Source organism: Monodon monoceros, unplaced genomic scaffold, assembly GCF_005190385.1.
Source record: "Monodon monoceros isolate NGI ecotype Baffin Bay Population unplaced genomic scaffold, NGI_Narwhal_1 Super_Scaffold_22, whole genome shotgun sequence".
Taxonomy (NCBI): Eukaryota; Metazoa; Chordata; class Mammalia; order Artiodactyla; family Monodontidae; genus Monodon; species Monodon monoceros.
This window is the reverse complement of record NW_021703779.1, coordinates 88,972,592-88,992,044: the sequence shown is the minus strand read 5'-3', so window position 1 is coordinate 88,992,044 and position 19,453 is coordinate 88,972,592. Positions and strand designations below refer to the sequence as shown.

Genomic DNA, 19,453 nt, shown 5'->3' with positions numbered 1-19,453 from the left:
TAATGTAATGAACCTAGACTCATATGGAACTATTAGTATTTTTTAAATCTAGTTACTTGCAAATAATAATTTTAAAAGACCAACAAACATTTCAGGATTTGTTTCTAAAACACAGAAATATTTTCCATTAAAACAGACCTGATTAGAATATAGCTAAAACTTGACCAAAAGTTAATTTACAAGATGAAGCAGCCAGTCACTTCCCTATACCACTAAAATTTGGTTCTACCTGCTGAAAGAGGAATATGTGATAGGCATATAAAGAGATATAAATACCCTATGGTAGGAGTACACAGCACCCCCTGACTATCTAGTGATAACTGAGGCAGGATTATATTGTTCTAAGTCTAGTAAGATTCCAGGCTTCACTACCCTCACATGAACGGGACTCTGCTTATTTATATTAAGATGGTGCCTGAAGCCAGGAGGCTTCTCTTTAGCCTGTCCTCTATCTGGAAAAGACTGCTGTGAACCTTGGTTGGGTACTTGATTGCCTAGAAGCAGATGCACATGAAGGACTGCCCTGATAGTTGAGATCACTTGGCTTACAAATGGGGCACATTCTGCTGTTATGCATAAAACGCCACTTGGAAGTGAGAATGTTCATAAGCAATGCTAATGTAAGAACCTCCTGGTAATCCTAGCACGCACCTCTGCCCCTGTTCCAATCAAGCTCAGGATGCACCTGCAGGCCCTTGACTTTCTCCAGCTATAATTACTCACCTGGGACTGAGAGCTGCCGATGATACACAGCTGGAAGAATAAAATAGGCCAAAGGACAAACAGATCCATTTCTATGAGCAGACTGTATTTCATTGTTCTTGATGGATGGTGTTGCTGCCTCAAACTCCATAATGTTAGACTAGACCCTAGTTTCCTCTGACTTTGATAACTCTATGTTACAAACCTCCTGAAATGCAACCACTTATTAATTCATTCAACAGTGATTTGTTGAGCATCTATTATGAGCTAGCCATCTGCAATGACTACCTGACTCTTTCACCCATCTGGCCAGAACTTCTAGACTCCTGCCACATTGCTTGTCCTGACTATGACTATTTGCCCTCCAACCACGCCTAATCTCACATATCCCTGGTCCTATCCTTACTTGCTTCACCTATATTCTAATATAGGTGATGCTACAAAGACTTTTTTTCCAGAAAATATTGCTATATTTGCATATCCCAAGTCAAGTTTTGAGAAAGAAAATGGATGTCTTTGCTATGTGTTAACACCCAACACATCTGGATAACAAATTGTACATAACATTCTAGAAACATATCATTCTTTGGAAAATGGTTGCTTCTGTTTTCAGTCATGTCCCTTTAAGGTGAACTAAAGGTGAAGAGCTTATGGTAGCTGGCCAGAGCAGGAAGAGAGCTCTCAAGCCACCATGTCAGATGTCCCAGAAGGTCTAGGATGCCAGCTAGTGAGCAAGCAGTGATGCAGATGCAACAGTTTTAAAAATGCACTTCAGCTTTATGTAGACAGCCAAGAAAACCTCATGAATAGCCACAGCTGTTGCTCACAAAGAGGAGCAAGATGGATAGAGCAATATCAACAATATGATGCAAATAAAGGTTAACAGCAAGTCCTGAATATTGTTTTAAAACCGAATGGCAATTCAGCAACACCACTTTGCTAGGTGAGGCTAATGAGCATTCCTCTGTGTTAAATCATGCTGACTAAGTTCAACTGAGGAACCAGAAAACAGCAAGATGGAGACAAAACATTATAAGGAAGAAGGCTTGCACAGTGGTCACCATAGGTATGCTGTTACCAATGAAGAGAGAAGTTATGACAAAGGGAACCAAGCTCTCTGTGGAAGAATTTTCCTGTTGTCACACTGTCCTTTCCATTTTAAAATCTCATTTTAATCCTGTTCACCATTAGGAAGCCATTCCTGTTTACAATGTAGTTCTTCTGGGGCTCTGCTAAACACAGTGCTAAATCCTTAGCTTCTAAAGTGCAAAGACTGCGTAACTTTGTTGATTATTGTGTCTCCAATGCCTACTATACTACCAGTGTGTGTGTGTGTGTGTGTGTGTGTGTGTGTGTGTGTGTGTGTGTAGGGTTAATCCAGGTGAAGAATATATGTAAGTATATACATCATTCATAGTGCTTGGCACACAGTAGACACTTAATAAATATTTAATGACTGCATAATTCAAAGATCAAATAAATGAAGCAATCATTGATGAAATGAAATGAATTATATCAAAAATGTTTAAGAAGTCAGTTTGATAGATTTTATTTTATAAAAAATATGGCATTTTTATAAGAACTTTCAGGAAATGCTACCATAGATATGAATCCAAGAGAAAACATGAACAAAAAGTACATGGGTAAAACTATGGTGTGTCTATGAGATGTCAAAATATTTAAATGAAGAAATGAAAATTCAGTAGGCTATCCAGCTGACATTTGACATCATGAAACTGGATATATCTAGAAGGGCTTTAATATTCATTTATTCATCCTCACTACATATCTGCTGACTTTTTAGTATTCTATTCAGCTAGTACAGAGATTGTGTGTTTAAAGTCCAAGTTTCCATGTAGGAATATAAACTATTTTAATTTTCCTTCCTGCTGAAAATCCTTGAAGTTCCCCCCCAATTGAATTTTTCCCTAAGATAATTGGTTTGGAACCAATACACACAATTCTCTAACCAAAATGCTCTAGATTACTTGTCATCTTTGTCCACATGGGCCACATTGGAGATATAGATGCAAAATGTCCTATGATATTAGCATGAATTTAATCTTACAAATATGTACTACAACTGATCAGTTAGTCTGGATTATTGGATATGGGTGATGAAAGTAATTATTCAGATTAACTTCATAAACTATATCACCTCTTGCAGAAAGTATTAACAAATTGCTTGTAATCATGACCTAAAGCAAATGAATCAGAGCAGACTCCCTTTCATGTACTTTCATATAGACAATGCATCTTTAACATTCCCAGTTAGATACTTTAGCCATTTGTTGGCGCTTGGGAACCAGTGAAATTTTTCTCAATAGCATATTTCATCTCATTATTTTATGTGTGCAGGTTAAGAAGTCAGATCTTTCAATATTAATTATTGTATACAGAAACTGAAGGTAATTGACTACATTTTCATACATACTGTTGGAGCATGTAATTATCATCAGAACAGGCCCTAATTTCTCATATTGAAGATATATCTAAATAAGGGTCTTTGGTACTTTTAAATAGGCTGCTATAATCATTAGGTAAATACACTGCTTTGATAATGAGCATGCATATGTATTCACCAAACAGCATTTCTCGAATTTACTGTGAAAACATAAAAGTCAATTAAAACACACTCATATCATTGTTCATATAATAGTAACAATAAGACCAAAATCAAAGATTTTTCAAAAATTTTGATGTTACATTCACCACTTTGCCTTTCTCCTATCACTATAAAAATAAAACAAAATCATAAACTGCTCTCCTTTGAGGATCTCAAAACAAACAAAAGCTCTAACTTTCATTATTCCAATAGAATGAAAACTAAAATTTAAATCTGGCTTTTTAAAGTAATGACTTACAATTGAACTTCTTTTTTATCTTGGCTTACCTAAGGCATTCCATACACGTTTCCAAGGCTTATAGTAGTTTGTGGGTGAGGACTGTATGCATAAGGAGTGATATGTCATGATTTCTTATTGGTATTGATTGGAAATATGATAATTTGTTCTCTTGAAAAATTAAATCATTTTTGAATGTTCAAAGAAACAAGGCTCAATACAAGGTTTTGTTGATATTTCATATATAAGATTTTCAAGGGCCATAAATGGCAAACAGAAGAAAATTATAAGCCACATTCTGAATTTTTTTCCATTGAGGTCACCTTTGAGAATTGTGCTACAATCATCCAAAATATATCAGTCCAGATGTACTATGAGCTTTAAAATGAGTATCTCCATAGCTTTTAATATGTTTTTTGAATAATTTGTTTATTTCAATGCCAGGAAGAGCTAAATATGATCTGTGCCTAAATTTGAATTTTCTGGAAGAATAAAATGAAATTGATTCTTAATTTCTTTCTTAATAAGGGAAAGGGCTTTGACGGCAATTGTTTGATCTCCTGACCAACTAATATCTCCTTGTTAAACTATTATTTTGGAAATAAATTTCAAGAAATAAAACTATTTTAAAGAACACCCATATAGTCTTTACCCAGGTTCATCTGTTAATATTTTCTCCCCTTTGCTGTCTTTCTTGATAGATTAATACCATTTTTTTCTGAACTATTTGAGGGTAAGTTGCATTAGTCATAGCCTTTTAACTCTAAATTTTTCATCATATATCTCCTAAAAATAGGGATATTCTCTTACATAATCACAAATTCATGCCTTTTAATTGAATTTGAACAATAAGAGATAGCTTACCATCTGCAGTTTCATCACCTCCAAAATGCTGTCGGTAGAAGAGCATCAATTCAATATTGTAGCATTTGTAGATGACCACAAGCAGTACAAGGAGGAGAAAGATTGCTCCCAGGCCTCCTGCAAGTTCAATTTTGTAGATTAAATCTGGAACAAATAAAATAAACAGGAAAAGGTAATTAAATCAGCAACACTGAGGAACTTCCCATATTTCTAGTCTCTAAGATGTACAACCCATTCTGTTTTTCTTTACAGAAGATTCTTGCTTAATGCAGTAAGTAGATGCGTTCTTGATACATTTGTGTAAATCAATTTCTTGTTAAATTAACTCTCTTCTAAATATTTGAAAAATTTTACTGTTGAAAGTGATGTCTATCTGAAAAAGAATAGTCTCTCCCACTTTGTTTTGAACACATCTAGACCTTACATGTATACTTTTGCTTTAAGTGTACTTCAGGAAACTATTAGAGCTGCCTTTTACTGGGTTCAGGTCCAATATTTTGTTGTTTCTGTTAAATTATCTTTTGGCTTAGCAAGATTACAATCTAATACTTCTTAGGCCACAGGCCCTATTCTTCTACAGGAGAACAGCATCATAAAATTATTCTCAGAATCAAATAAAATCCAATGAGCCTACAGGATTTAACTGTTTCATTTAACCACAGTAGAACATAATCCAATAGAAGGTAGGCAGGGGAAATTAGCTTATCCATTTCCCCTACTTATCTGAATAAATGACTATAATTTGTATGTGATATAATATGCCCAATGGGGCTAAAAGAGTATGAGAAATCTAGGCTAATCACTTGGCCTATTCAGCCAACACCAGGCTACCTGATAGCAGCCTTAGGCTTTTCCAGTGGGGCACCCCTAGAACTCTGAGAGTTGGAACAATTAAATCAACACATAATGGAAGGAGACATAGTATATCCTAGGCCCAGGAAATAGTGACTTACATGTAGCTTAATTAGTGATATTAACAAAATCTAGGGTGTATCATCAAAAGAGGGGATAGCATCATGGAATTTAGAGAAAGGGGAAGTCAGAGAAGAATTTAGAATATGAATTCAGCAATGTCCAGAGGAGAAATGCTGAATCTGGAAGACACTAGACCAGAGGTATTTTCCACTGTGTGACAGGGAAATTCACTGGTCTCAACATAATACAGATAAAACTATCTTAAAAATTAGCTAAGCTCCCCTTAATCTAATTCCATAATTACCAAGTGATTCTTTTATTATTAATTCAGCTTACCATGTAACTACAAACTGAAAAAGGGAGTGGCATTTTAGTTTGTACATCAGTTGCTTATGAGTTTGCTTGGTATCAATCAGCCTCCCTGGATGGATCAATTCTGGGGTACTGCCAAAATCAAATTGATGACAATGACAGACTGCCATTCTTGAAGGTCTCTTGACAGTAAAATCATGAGCCTTTCCCTGGGATTGTCCCTTGTCTCTATATAGGCTTATTGCTCAAGATGAATTAGGCTCAGTATAACAATAAGATTAAGAAAAAAATGAACATATATAATATATACTACAAGTAATGTATATTATAGATAAAATTTTCTACCAGTCTACTATCTATTCTCTAAGTAATCCTTTAGGGCAAGAATTGTTGGTCCAAATTCATCACTGAAGAATCTAAGACTCAGTAGTTTAATTCACTTACCCAAGGTCATACACCTAAGAAGTGGCCAAGATGGGACTTGAGCCCAGATATTCTAACTTCATATTTAAGGTTCTTTTTATTACACCACAGTTTTGTAAGCTCCTCTGGAAAGTGACGATGAAATTCCTTCTCCCTCTTCCTCCATAGAACTGTTGGTAATGCTTTTCAAGAACATGTGACCTGCGGTGAATTTTGGATTCTTCTGCCCTTTCAATTCCAAGGAAAGAAGCTAAACTACAATTGCCAGGCAGAATGATAGGACCGAGCAGATCTCAGACAGTTTATTGGAGGGTATTGAAGAATTCTGCAGCTATATCAAGAAGGAACGAGGGGCTCCTTGGAGTCCAGCATATGAAAAGTTTTAGGTTTTGTAGGGAGATAGAGAGTTTGGTATTTTAAAGGAGGTGGAGTAATAGAGAAGATGGTAGTGGCCAGAGACAGCATGGCCAATGAGGAGAGTCGCTGAGTAGAAATGTAAGAAATATAAATGTATTCTTTTTCAGTAAGGAGAGAGGGAGAAGGATAGAAAAAAGAAGGGAGTGAAGCTGTTGTGAGAGACAAAATATATTAATAAGGAGCATTATGAGGGGCCACATAATGAGTAGGGATAGGAAATTGGAATCTATCTCTGTCATGCCTACTGCAAGAGGTGGTCATTTGGAAAATTAAGCCACAAAATTTCAGGTAAAAATAATCCTACCTCATATTAGCTCTGCCTCCTGCCCTCCCTATAGAAAATGACTCCCCAGGAACCACTGCCTGTCTCTATGTGGGTGGTAAGGCAGGCTTGCTTATGAGACCTCTGTGGGGCTGCAGTATCACAACCTTTGCTTGTTTTCTTACTGTTTTATAAATTATGCATTCTTTTTTTATTCAAAAAAAAAGAATATCAAGTGTCTTTATATATTTTTAACATCTTTATTGGAGTATAATTGCTTTACAATGGTGTGTTAGTTTCTGCTTTATAACAAAGTGAATCAGCCATACATATACATATACCCCCATATCTCCTCCCTCTTGCGTCTCCCTCCTACTCTCCCTATCCTACCCCTCTATGTCGTCACAAAGCACCTACCTGATCTCCCTGTGCTATGCGACTCCTTCCCACTAGCTTTCGGTTTTACATTTCGTAGTGTATATAAGTCCATGCCACTCTCTCACTTCGTCCCAGCTTACCCTTCCCCCTCCTCCTGTCCTCAAGTCCATTCTCTATGTCTGTGTCTTTATTCCTGTCCTGCCCCTAGGTTCTTCAGAACCATTTTTTTAAAAAATTCCATATATATATATATATATTAGCATACGGTATTTGTTTTTCTAGCCAGTGTGAAATTGACAGGGCAATATGATTTTTTTTTGTTTACTCTGAAAACTGAATTCTGTTTGATCTTAGGTCATTGATTGACTTGATTCAACATGTTTTTCCTGTTGTAAAATGTTCATTTAATGTTGTAATTTTGTTAACTCTCTGTCTCTGTCTCTCTCCCTCTGTCTCACTCTCTGGTCAGAACAGCTTTCAACTGTTTTCAAAGTCACTGAATGGGATTTTTTTCCAGCAATTTCTATGTTATTTACAGAGTAGAGTTGCTATTAGGTAGATGGAAAACTTCAGCAGCAGGAACAATTTGTGCTCCCAAGTAGCAGACACCTTTTTCAGCAGTAAATATATGGAAGAAAACTGTGGTGTGAAAAGTACCTTTGTGGTTTTGGGGTCCATTTTATAAAAATATCTTTGAAAGATATTACCTAGTGATGGCTGTTTACATTGAAAACTGTGGACCGAGTCCCTGAGACTCAACCAGTATTCTTTGATTCAGCACAGGCAGTCACATTAAAAGGGAAACATGTATCCTATAATCAGAGGGCAGAATTGCCATCACCCAGTTGACACCTAGCTTTTCTTTTGTCTTCTGTTTTCAACTGCCATTTTCCATCTCAGCAGGATCTATACTTCTAGGGACATTTCCTGACTGAGAAGGTGGAAGTCATTTTATTTGGACTGTGTCGTGTATACGCTTCACAAGGATAGAGATAGCCAGAAGAGCAAATATTTATGGGATTGTAACTTTTTCCAGGCACCCAAAGTACAAGTGTAGTTCTTTTTAACCTTCTTAGTTTGAACCCAGCTAGTTCTTCACTTTGAACATGAAGATCAGACAGCATAGAATGGGACAAATAATAGCTGAAGTCAAGGGACTGGAGTGCAGGAAGACTGGAACTGTTCTGAGCTTGCTCATAAGTTGGGAAGCAGGTTAGGAGATCCCACCTGAGGGTCTCCTATACAGGTTGGGGGTTCAGGGTGGGGCAGTAGCACTAGGAATGAAGAGAAAGAGAGAGTCATTGATATGTCTCTGTTTGTGGGAAAGGGAGTATATACAGAGAAGGCATAATTATCAGAATTTTCCTAGCATTAAGTTCAGAGTCTTGGTTCACCAAAAAAAAAAAAAAATGAATTTCTTACTAAAATGTTAGCTGTACTTGTTGGCAAATAGTTCATTGGACAGTGAGGGCATAGCAGGTTAGTAAATGAAGGTAGAAGATGCATAGTTAAGAGACATCTTGCTTTGAGAATGCCTGACCCTGTTAATTGCATATATTAGACATGAGTTTTCATTTTACGAAAGGCCTTTTCACTTTGTGAAAGGATTCATGAAATGTTTCTTCTCTATAATGATCACTTATGGCATTTTTGATATTTGACTTATAGATCATCAGGAAGTTATTGTTCCATAAAACGAGCCATACTCATATTCCAGGTGGAAATCCTGTGGCTACTGATGCCAGGCTATGTTGTGATAAAGCCTGAAAGGTTCAACTCCAAAGGAAATAACTGAAATTTTGCAATACAAGCCAGAGCTCAGTCTGATTTAATATGCTGGATCAGGACCATAGGGCTTATTGTTCTTTTCTGGACTTCTACCATATTGTCGATAGCTCCTAAAGAAAATGGAGTAAGGGAAGATGAACTGCATCCTTTTGCAAAGCGCAGTGAAAAAATTTAAATGCTACCTAAAACAGAGAGTACAAACTGGTATACAATGGGCCAGAAAAAAGGTTTTTGTTGGTCTATATGTTTCCCAAAAAGTAGATACTAATATTTTAAAATAAAAATATTGCATATCCAGACTTTCAACTTCACTTGAAAACCTTGAAGCTCTCATATCCTTAGGTTCACATTTCAGCAAGCATGGCAATAATCTAGAAAAGAATAGTGACTGCCCTTTAAAGAAAGGCATGTTTCCTCTAGCCTGTGTTTAATATCCAGCCCTCTTTTTCTTTTAATTTCAATATCTACCTTGCTATTAATGTCTTTGAGTTTTTATCCCCCAATCTGGAAATTGAATGTTTTGAAAAGAGAAATGCATTCAGATAACCCAGAATAGACACTAGTCAAGGCCAGATCTCAGGGAAATCCTCTCTTTACCAATCCCCGTTACCCATCCTCTATCCTATTGCACCTGTCCTCTAGGAGGACCATTTTCGCCCAACAAATGTTTTTGAGCACTTACTATATTCTATGTGCTAGGGATACAGCAGTAAATAAGGCAGGAAAAAGTCCCTGTTCTTATGAAGTTTACATCCTAGTGTGTGTGGGGGGGTGGGGTGGGTGGGGGGGAGACAAGAAGAAAACAAGTATGTAATATGATATCAGATAGTAGTAAATACAATAAACAGAAATAGAGCCAAGTGAGAGGGAATAGAAGGTGATGGGTAGTCCATCGATGGATGAATGGATCCAGAAAATATGGCATATATACACAATGGAATATTATTCAGCCTTAAAAGAGGAGATTCTGTCATTTGCTACAACATGGATGAACCTGTAGGGCATTATGCTAAGTGAAATAAGCCAGAGCGAGAAAGATAAATATTATAGTGCATGGTATCACTTATATGTGGAATCTTAAAAAAAAAGCTGAAGTCACAGAAACAGAAAGGAGAAAAGTGGTTGTCAGGGGATGGACGGTGGGAGAGGAAATAGGGAGAGGTTAGTAAAAGGGTACAAACTTTCAGGCAGATGAACCTGGTCTGAGGATCTAATGTATAACATGGTGACAGTGGTGGATAACACTGTACTGTATAACTGAAATTTGCTGAGAAGGTACAACCTAAATGTTCTTACACACACAGAAATAAAATGTAGATGTGTGAGGTGATTGATGTGTTAATTAACTCAATGTGGGGAGTCATTTCACAATGTACACATATATCAAATCATCACGTTGTACATTTAATATATCTATATATCATACAATTTTATTTGTCAGTTTTACCTCAATAAAGATAAAATTTTTTTAAAAGAAAATGATTGGGTAGTACTATTTTATAAAAAGTGGCCAGGGAAAGGCCTATTGAGTAGGTAATATTTAAGCAGGGACCTGTATGAAAAGAGGGAATGAGTCATGGGAACAGCTGGGGGAAACAGCAGTGTTTCAGGCAGAGGAAATAGCAAGTGCAAAGATCATGAGCCAGGACTGTGCTCGGTGAGCGTGAGAAATAGAAAGGAGGCTAGTGTGTGCAAGGTTTGAGGCAGATTGTGGTAGAAAATGAGATCAGAAATGTCTTGAAGGCCATGGCAAAGATTTGGGGTTTCATTCTAAGTGTAACAGTGAGGGTTCTGTAATTGGATGGTTCTAATTAGAGAAATAATATGATCTGACCTAGATATTAAAAGGATCACTCCAGATGCTGTGATGAGAATAGACTGTGAGGGGAAAAGGGGGAAGCAGGGAGACCGTTCACGGGGCTATTGCAGTGATCCAGGCAATTGATGCTGGTGGCTTAGACTCAGATGATAACAGTGAAGATGGGGAAAGTGCTCAGAGTACATATGTTTTAAAAGTAGAGCCATGGAATTTGCTGGTAGACTAGATATAGCGTATGAGCAGAGAAAAGAAGAAGTCAATGATGACTCCAAGGATTTTGGGCCTGAGCAACTGGAAGGATGGTGATGGAGATGAAGAAGGCAACTGGAGGATCAAGTTTATAGGGAGGAGAAATCAGGAATCCTGTGTGGGACAAGTGAAGCTTGATATGCCTGCTAGATATGTCTACTAGTGGAGTTTTTGAATAGTTGCTGAATAGGCAGTTAGGAATACAACTCCGGAGTTTAGGCGAGAAGTCCAAGCTAGAGATATAAATTTGGGAGATGTCAGCATATAAATCGTAAGCAAAACTGAGGTGGAGATGGAATTGAAATCATCTAGGGAGTGAGTGAGAAAAGGGGACCTGAACCCTGGGGAACTCTAATATTTAACGATTAGGAAGATGAGAATTAATATTCACAGTTATTCATGATTTAGACACATTTCCTTGCAGAAGCCATGGGAGGCAGCAATTTTGCAGCGTACCTTGGTTTCTAGTGTCAGATTATTAGAAATTTGAAGGGCTGCTAGTGGTTGCTTTACTTATTAAAGGGAAATGGATTTATTTTAAAACTCAAGGCTATTTCTGTCTCTACTGACTGACTATATGGTAAGACCCCCATTATTTTTCCTCAGAGCAGGCTTTTAATTGTAACACCATACACATTTTGTGCAATTTTTTGTTTCATGTTTGAGCTTTGTCTTTCTTTGCACCCTCACTGCCCTGAAGACTATAAGCCCCCCACAGACTTGGGGATGACTATTCCCTAGTACCTAACACGATGCTTGCTATACATGATCCTCAATAATAAAAGAGAACATTATTCATTTATTAACCAGAATGAGTTCTAAGTGCCTATTAGTGGCCGGACACTGCCCAAGTTGCTGAGGATACAGAGGTGCAGCAGAGTCTGGCTTGGAGGATCTCTAAGCCTAAAATAAGACTGAGATGGACAGGAACAAAGCGATCCTTGCAAGAAGGTATCTGGACATAATCAATGTCTGCCCTTCAAATAGGTGGACAAGTGGTTGCTTAGTGGATACAAGTTATCCAAATTCCATTTAATAACAAATCTTGTTTGAGCATGGTATATTTCACACCATATCATTATTATTTGAACCTTAAAGTGACTCTACCAGGTAGGTATTTTTACCCCTATTTTATAGATGAGGAAACTAAAGTTTAGGATGTCTAATCAGACAAGTTAGTCCTACTGAAGTAGGTAGCCAAGGCAGTGGCTGAACCGGGATCTCCTGAAGCAGGGTCTCCTAGTTTCACTTTCTATATTAGACTCCTCTATACTTAAATACTCCATTATTTTAAGATGAAATCAAGTCCAACAGAGTAAGAAATGGTGCTAGAGAGATAAAAGCATTATTCTCAGAATAATGACATTTCCCTGCTTCTCCTAGAACTGCTGGTCAAGGTTATATATTAGGGCTGGTTGGAAAATAGAAACTCCATCTTGGCTACAAGGTACAACTAGTGACCTTGCTGATTGAATCTGTTCTAGCTCTATAGCCTAGACAAAAAGAACACTGATTGAGAACATTTGTTCTGTTACATTTACAAAATCTTTGCCAGATGCACACATACAGAAAGTATTTAGCCTTTTGCAGTAATCAGGAGTTATTTCATGGTAAGAGCCAATCTCAGAAGTTGCTCCAGCAGCTGGGATTGTTGTTCCTATGTCTGTTTTTATCTATTTTATTTGTAAATTTATAGTTTCTTTTCTTTGCTCATTATATACAATTTCCACCCCATATGGAATCAACTCTAGAGAGGGATCTACATAAATGCCAAAGTATTTAAAAATATATGCACCTGCTGAAGGCCTTCAACACCAGGTCATATCATGAAATATTGTTCATGATATTTATTATAATAATTGTAAAAATTATATGATACTATCTATTATTTTTATTTATATTTTAGTCAGGGAATAAAGAAGTGATTTTGTTTCTCATCCAATAGTAAAACCCCTATTATTTAATTTAAGCAATATAGGATGAAGTGAAATATAGAGAAAATGTTTAATATCAATGCCTATCAAATTTTATGTAACACTTATAACCAAGGTATATTTCATCTCACTGGATTTAACAAATAACAACATTTAATTTCATTTATCCACTTCCTAATGGTATGGAAGATCATAGGAATTTTATGCTAATATCCACAGCAAGAGAGAGATATTTCCTTAAAAAGACAAAATGTTTAATAGACATTTATACTAAATGATAAAATCAGGCCAGGAAACATACCTAACTTCAATAGTTACTTGATAGGTAAACAAACTATAGTAACAGTTATTTAAAAAAATACCCTTTTTACGCAGCAGAACACTTGCATGTTTTCGTCCATTTCGGTTTTCCACATGGCAGGTATAATTTGCCAGGTCAGCCTCCACCACTGAATCAAAGATGAGTGCCAACTCAACTTCTTTTTCTCCAAGATGCTCTTTGAGGAGCCTGAAATAAAGGAAAGTATTCTTGGCTGAATTGGTTTGATTTGGGGAGAGCCCAGCCATGCAACGACTAAAGATGGTTATGTAGCTTACTAAGGTCTCCAGTGGGCTGGAGAGTCCTGACGGGGTGTATGTGCAGAAACTTGGAAAAGAAAACACAAAAAGTGACTCTTAATTGCAAAGATCAGATGGAAAATGAAAAAAGTGAGGAATTCACTCAGCAAAAAGAAATATTATCATGCCACTAGGCTTTGATAAATGAAGCCAATATGATTTGTGTGGCAAAGAGGAGGAGACGTTGGACTCCATGTTCTAAGCTGAGCTTATGAAAACAAATTGGATTTTTGCAACACGGCATGAAGGGAAAAATGTCTGTAGAAATGTAGTTTATGTCAGAGGCCAGAGTTTTGACAACAGGGGGTAAGATGGTAAAGAAATGGGCCTTGAAAATGACTGCCTTATGAGAATTAAACTAAGGGTGTTTAGTGGCCTTTTATCCCCAAATATCGGTGAGAAGCCTGTTCTCTACTTTCTCCTGCCTTCTGTCCAATGCAGGTATATACCCCTAATCCTCCAATGACCTACCATGGCCCTGCTTTCTCCTGACATTGCTCGCCATTTGTCTTTCTCCTTCCCTCCACACCCTCCCATGCCCCTAGGAGGAACTGCCCTATGTGACATATTCTCATAGTGCTGCCTTTTGCTTTCTCAAGTGAAGTTGCAAAGGTTCTTGAATGGCCAGTAACAGTTGTTCTTCACAGAGGAGCTGAGTTGCCAGGAACCTTTCCTGAGGAGCGTGCCTCTTGTTTCCCTGGAGAGTTACATTCTTGCCAATGGCCAGCTGCCTCCTGGGTGAGGTGAAAGTAGGTACACTGCCTACTATTACTTTCTAACTCCTGGTTTTGACCAAAGAAAGAGAAAATTGTGAGTCTAAATAGTGGAAAGCCTGCTGTTAAGTTCTGGGGTGAGGTTGTTAAATACATGAATTTGCAAGATGGAACATTTGGGGCATTTAAAGTAATTCTCATCTCCTTTTTGACACCTGGTTAGGAAGGCAGAGAAGAACATTCAGATTTACTGGCATTTAGCATAAAGTTGGAAAAGACAACTGTACTCAGAGAAAACTGGGTTATAAATATGGGCCTCCCACTTACAAGCTCAAGCTGTATTCTTACAAAGTAATTAACTCAGTGGCATCTTAATATAACTCATCTTTAAGTTGGGAAAAATACCTGCCATACTTAACTTTGTTGTGGGGGTAAAATGGGTAAAATGATTTCAAGATTAAATGGCATATGCAAATGCAAATGAATGTTATTAAACACCAACATTTCATTATCCAAAGGTGAACTGTTTATACATTTTGGCTCCTCGAAACATATTTGTATTTATACTTATTGATATTTCAATTTGGTTTGGATTAATCTCTTCTGGCTCCCCTTTAAGAGAAGGAAAGACTTAAAGTTGTGTTGGTGAGAGGGAGTTCTTAGAATCTGAGAATCTCCCATACTGAAGTCCTAAAACCAGATTATATCCCAAATAGAGATGCTTTTAAAATTAACCCTATTTCTGTTACCTTCCAATAATATACATATCAGAGAGTTGACAATACTGGCATTGGTAACTTGAGTAAGTCTCTTTAGTATAAGAATTTTCTTAACCATATTTCACTGGTAGTCTATTCATTTTTTTCTTCCTGGCTAAACTTGCAGTTTTCCTCTCTTTCTCCTCTCCCAACACATACCTAAACAAGGAAAAATGGGAATTCACTGTCCTAATGGTTTATATTGAATTTTACTCTATTTTCCCCCTGCTATGTGTATATCACACTATACTCAATTCTTTTAGTTCTGTGTGACCTGCTATGGGATAACCCCCTTTAGGCCAGAAGCTGCTTAAGCACCACAAATTAAGTTTGATTTAAAGCTTCACATGTAGGGCAGCCACAGCCTTTGCCAGGCATAAGGCAGAAAGCTGATCCTGTCCCTCCAGACAAAGCCTTTCCCTCTTCATTTCTAATGCAGTTTCCAAAAACAGCTCTTCACAGGCTGCAGAAAGAATCTAGAGAGAGGATTTGAAAAATGATCCTTCATCTATTAATATATATGAGGTGTCTTAATTATCAGCTCTTGAAAATCTAGAGGAGACCTGCTTTTTTGTAATTAAAGAGAAAATTGGTGTTTATGTCTATAAATCATTCTGCAGAGCAGTCACAATTTCCTAGCAAATATTGATATGTAACAATCTATCAATTATTCTTTGTCATTCCCCTGAGTGCCTAGCTCTGGGATAGGTATTTGGTGTAAGAACAGTATAAGCACTAAAAGACCAGGTGCCTGCTCCCAGTAAGCATTAAAATTTAAACAAGGAGACAAAATCTACACAGCTGAAAAAATTATAGGCGGAATGAAGTAAAACAGGATGGTACAGTCATTCTTACAATGGAATTTCAAAAAAGGGAGAGATTATTGTTTACTAAATTAGCTGGAGAAGGCTTGAGAAGACTCTGCCTAAACAAAAGGAAGAAGGAAGTGTTTTCTAGGAGGGAAGATAGGAACAGGTTTTTGCAAAATGTTTGAAAGAGAGACTGAAGGGACTGGTTTTGGAATGGAGGACACAAATAAGGGGGTCTTGGGATATACTTCAAATAACTTCAGAAGTATCTCATTCCAAGGATTAATATTGAAGGCAAGTTATAGGCAACAGTGAACACGGGCAAAATAAAAAATACTAAATTCAGGTGACAGAAATCACTAGTTTCAAAAGTTTTATTGTTAAGACCTATTATTAAAAAGTAATACTAGAAAATGTTTAGAAGTTGTCACTCTCATCCTTACAAGAGAAAAAGCAAACAAAATAAAAGTCAACAACTTTTCGTAGATCCATCAGAGAATTGAGGTCACAGGGCAAACTCCTGCCCCCTAAATTTGAGATAGCTAGACAAATACTGAGAATCACAGTGTACTGGGAGCAGAAACCCAGGAGCAGGAATCAGTATGAATAAAAACACTTAAAATGTAATTGATGAGTCACTGTAGGCCCAATATGGACTAGATTGAGAGTTAAAAAAAAAAAAAACTCCATGGGATCTAATCTTAGGGGTGCCCTGTACTTTCATGAGTTTTGCTTCCAAGAGCCTGTCCAGAGTTTCAGGGTGAAGATCAGAGAATCCTTTATGCTTTTGGCACAGGAAGGGGAAAAGCAACTATCTTGAAATGAGCCCAGAACACTCTTTCTTCTTAACAAAGTCACGCCCTCAAGTGAGACTCTTTAGCAGAACCTAAATTACTTGGGTTTTACCAAAACTGGGGGAAGAGAAATATCCAACTCCAGCCTCCTCAAGCCTTCCTATCTCATCTAAGAAAAGGAGGAAAGCTGAGGAATACTTGTAAAGGTCACAGCCTGAAGGTACAGGTTCATCGAAAGACTAAGACTTTACCATAAGATTATAGAATACTTACCACCACACCAATCAAGCTCCTGTATGATTACAAAGGTTTTCAGCTGAAAAACCTGCAAAGCTCAGACCCTATTTAAGAAGCAGTCTCTAGGAAAACTGAAAGAAACAGTGGAGACATAAACAAGTACATTATAGGAAATTTTAGCCTCTTACACCTACGACTGTAGAAAACAGTAAACACAGCCTAACTCCTAGCCACATAAACATAAAATCTCACAATAAAGACCTATTTACTTCAGTTCCTTTTATCTGATACATCACATCTGGCTTTCAATCAAAAAATGATAAGGCATGTTAAAAAGAAAGTCTGAAAAGACAATGCAAGTGTCAGAACCATATTCAGGTATGGCAGAGAATTATCAGAATGGGAATATAAAATAACCATTATTAATATGTTAAAGGCTCAAATGGAAAAAGTGAACAACATAAATCAATAGCTTGGTAGCATAACCAGAGAGATGGAAATTCTAAGAAAGGCTCAGAAGGAAATGCTAGAAATAAAAACACTGTAATAGAAATAAAGAGTGTCTTTCATGGGCCATTAACAGACTGTACGTGGCCAAAGAATCAGTGATCCTGAAGACAATCAACAGAAATTTCCTAAATTGAAACACAAAGAGAAAAGAGCATGGCAAAAAAAGGGACAAAATATTGAACACCTGAGGTATAACTACAAAAGGCATAACATACATGTAATCTAAATACCAAAAGAGAAAGGAACAATAGAAATATTTGAAGTAATAATAACTGAGAATTTTCCAAAGATACCAGACCACAGATGCAGAAGTTCAGAGAATACCAAGCAGAGTGAAAATTAGAAAAGTTACACCTTGATGCATCATATTCTAACTGTATAAAGTGAAAAAATGAGAGAAAATCTTAAAAGAATTCAGAGGAAAAAGCTTAGCTATAGAGGAATAAGAATAAGAAATACATCAGACTTCTCTTTAGAAACTATGTAAGCAAGAAGAGAGTGGAGTGAAATATTGAAAGTGTTGAAAGAAAATTACTACCAACCTAGAATACTGTATCCATTTATCCTTCAAATGTGAAGGAAAAATACTTTTTCAGACAAATAAAAACTGAGGGAATTTGTTGTCAGTATACCTGTCTTGCAAGAAATGTTAAAAGAACCTCTTAAGAGAAAATGAAAATGATATAGGTCAGAAATTTGGATCTACATAATGAAAGGAAGAGTGTTAGAGAAGGAATAAATAAAGAAAAAATATTTTATTTTTCCTATTCATAATTGATCTAACTGGTAACAGTTTGTTTAAAATAATAATAGCAATAAAAGCAGTTATAAGACGTTCTGAGGATCTAATATACAGCATGGTGACTATAGTTAGTAACATGTATTGTATACGTGGACGTTGCTGAGATTAGATCTTAAGCATTCTCACCACATTAATAAAAGAGTTAACTATGTTAACTATGTGAGCTTAACTAATATAATGGTATATGTCAATTATACCTCAATAAAATAAAATAAGAGTGAAACTGTAACTTGCAGAATGGGAGAAAATATTTGCAAACCATATATCTGATAACGGGTTAATATCCATTGGCAAGAATGTGGAGAAAAGGGAACACTGTATACTAATCGTGGGAATGCAATTTGGTGCAGCCATTGTGGAAAAGAGTACAGAGATTCCTCCAAAAACTAAAAATGGAACTACCATATGATCCAGCAATCCCACTTCTGGGTATATATCAAAGGAAATGAAATCAAGATCTCAAAAAGATATTTGTACTCTCACGCTCAATTTAGCATTATTCATAATAGGCAAGATGTGGAAACAACTTGTGTCCATCAGTAGATGAATGGAAAAAGAATATATGGTTTATGTGTACAATGAAATATTATTCAGTCACAAAAAAGAAAAGAAAATCTTGCAATTTATGACAACATAGGGGAACCTGGAGAATATTAAGTCAAATAAGTCAGACAGAGAATGAAAAATACTGTATAATATTACTTATATATGAACTCTAGACAAGCCAAACTAATAGTGACAGAATGGTGGTTACCAGGAGCTGGAGGGTGGAAGAAATAGGGAGATGCTGGTTGGTAGATGAAATGGGGAATTGCTGGTCAAAGAGTACAAACTTTCAGTTGTAAGATAATAAGTTCTGGAAACCTAATGTACAGCATGGTGACTATAGTTAACAATACTGTACTGTATCCTTGAAATTTGAGAGGAGAGTAAATCTCAAGTGTTTTCACCATACACACACAAAAATGATAACTGTGTGGTGATGGATATGTTAATTAGTTGATTGTGGTAATCATTTCACAATGTATACATATACCAAAACATCACATTGTATACATTAAATATATACAATTTTTATTTGTCAATCATACTTCAATAAAGATGGAATTTTTAAAAAATCAAAAATGAAATAGAGCAAAGAGATTGGATTCCCCCCAAAATAAAAAATAAATAAAATAAAATAAAATGAAAGCTTGTAATTCTTGGAACATATGGTAGTTCTATTTTTAGTTTTTTGAGGAACTTCCATACTGTTTTCTACAGTGGCTGCACCAATTTACAATCCCACCAACAGTGTACTAGGGTA

The 19,453-nt window shown here is 36.5% G+C and overlaps 1 protein-coding gene across 1 annotated transcript in view; it reads right to left on the bottom strand.

Annotated features, from left to right (window-relative positions):
- The window catches only part of IL1RAPL2 (interleukin 1 receptor accessory protein like 2), a 1,051,992-nt gene that overhangs the window by 13,850 nt on the left and 1,018,689 nt on the right, over positions 1–19,453 (bottom strand). Inside the window, exons 7-8 of the mRNA XM_029240622.1 lie at positions 13,269–13,414; positions 4,410–4,553 (exon numbers count right to left, since the gene is read on the bottom strand). Coding sequence (XP_029096455.1) covers positions 4,410–4,553; positions 13,269–13,414 — 290 coding nt within the window. The remainder of the gene's footprint in view (positions 1–4,409; positions 4,554–13,268; positions 13,415–19,453) is intronic.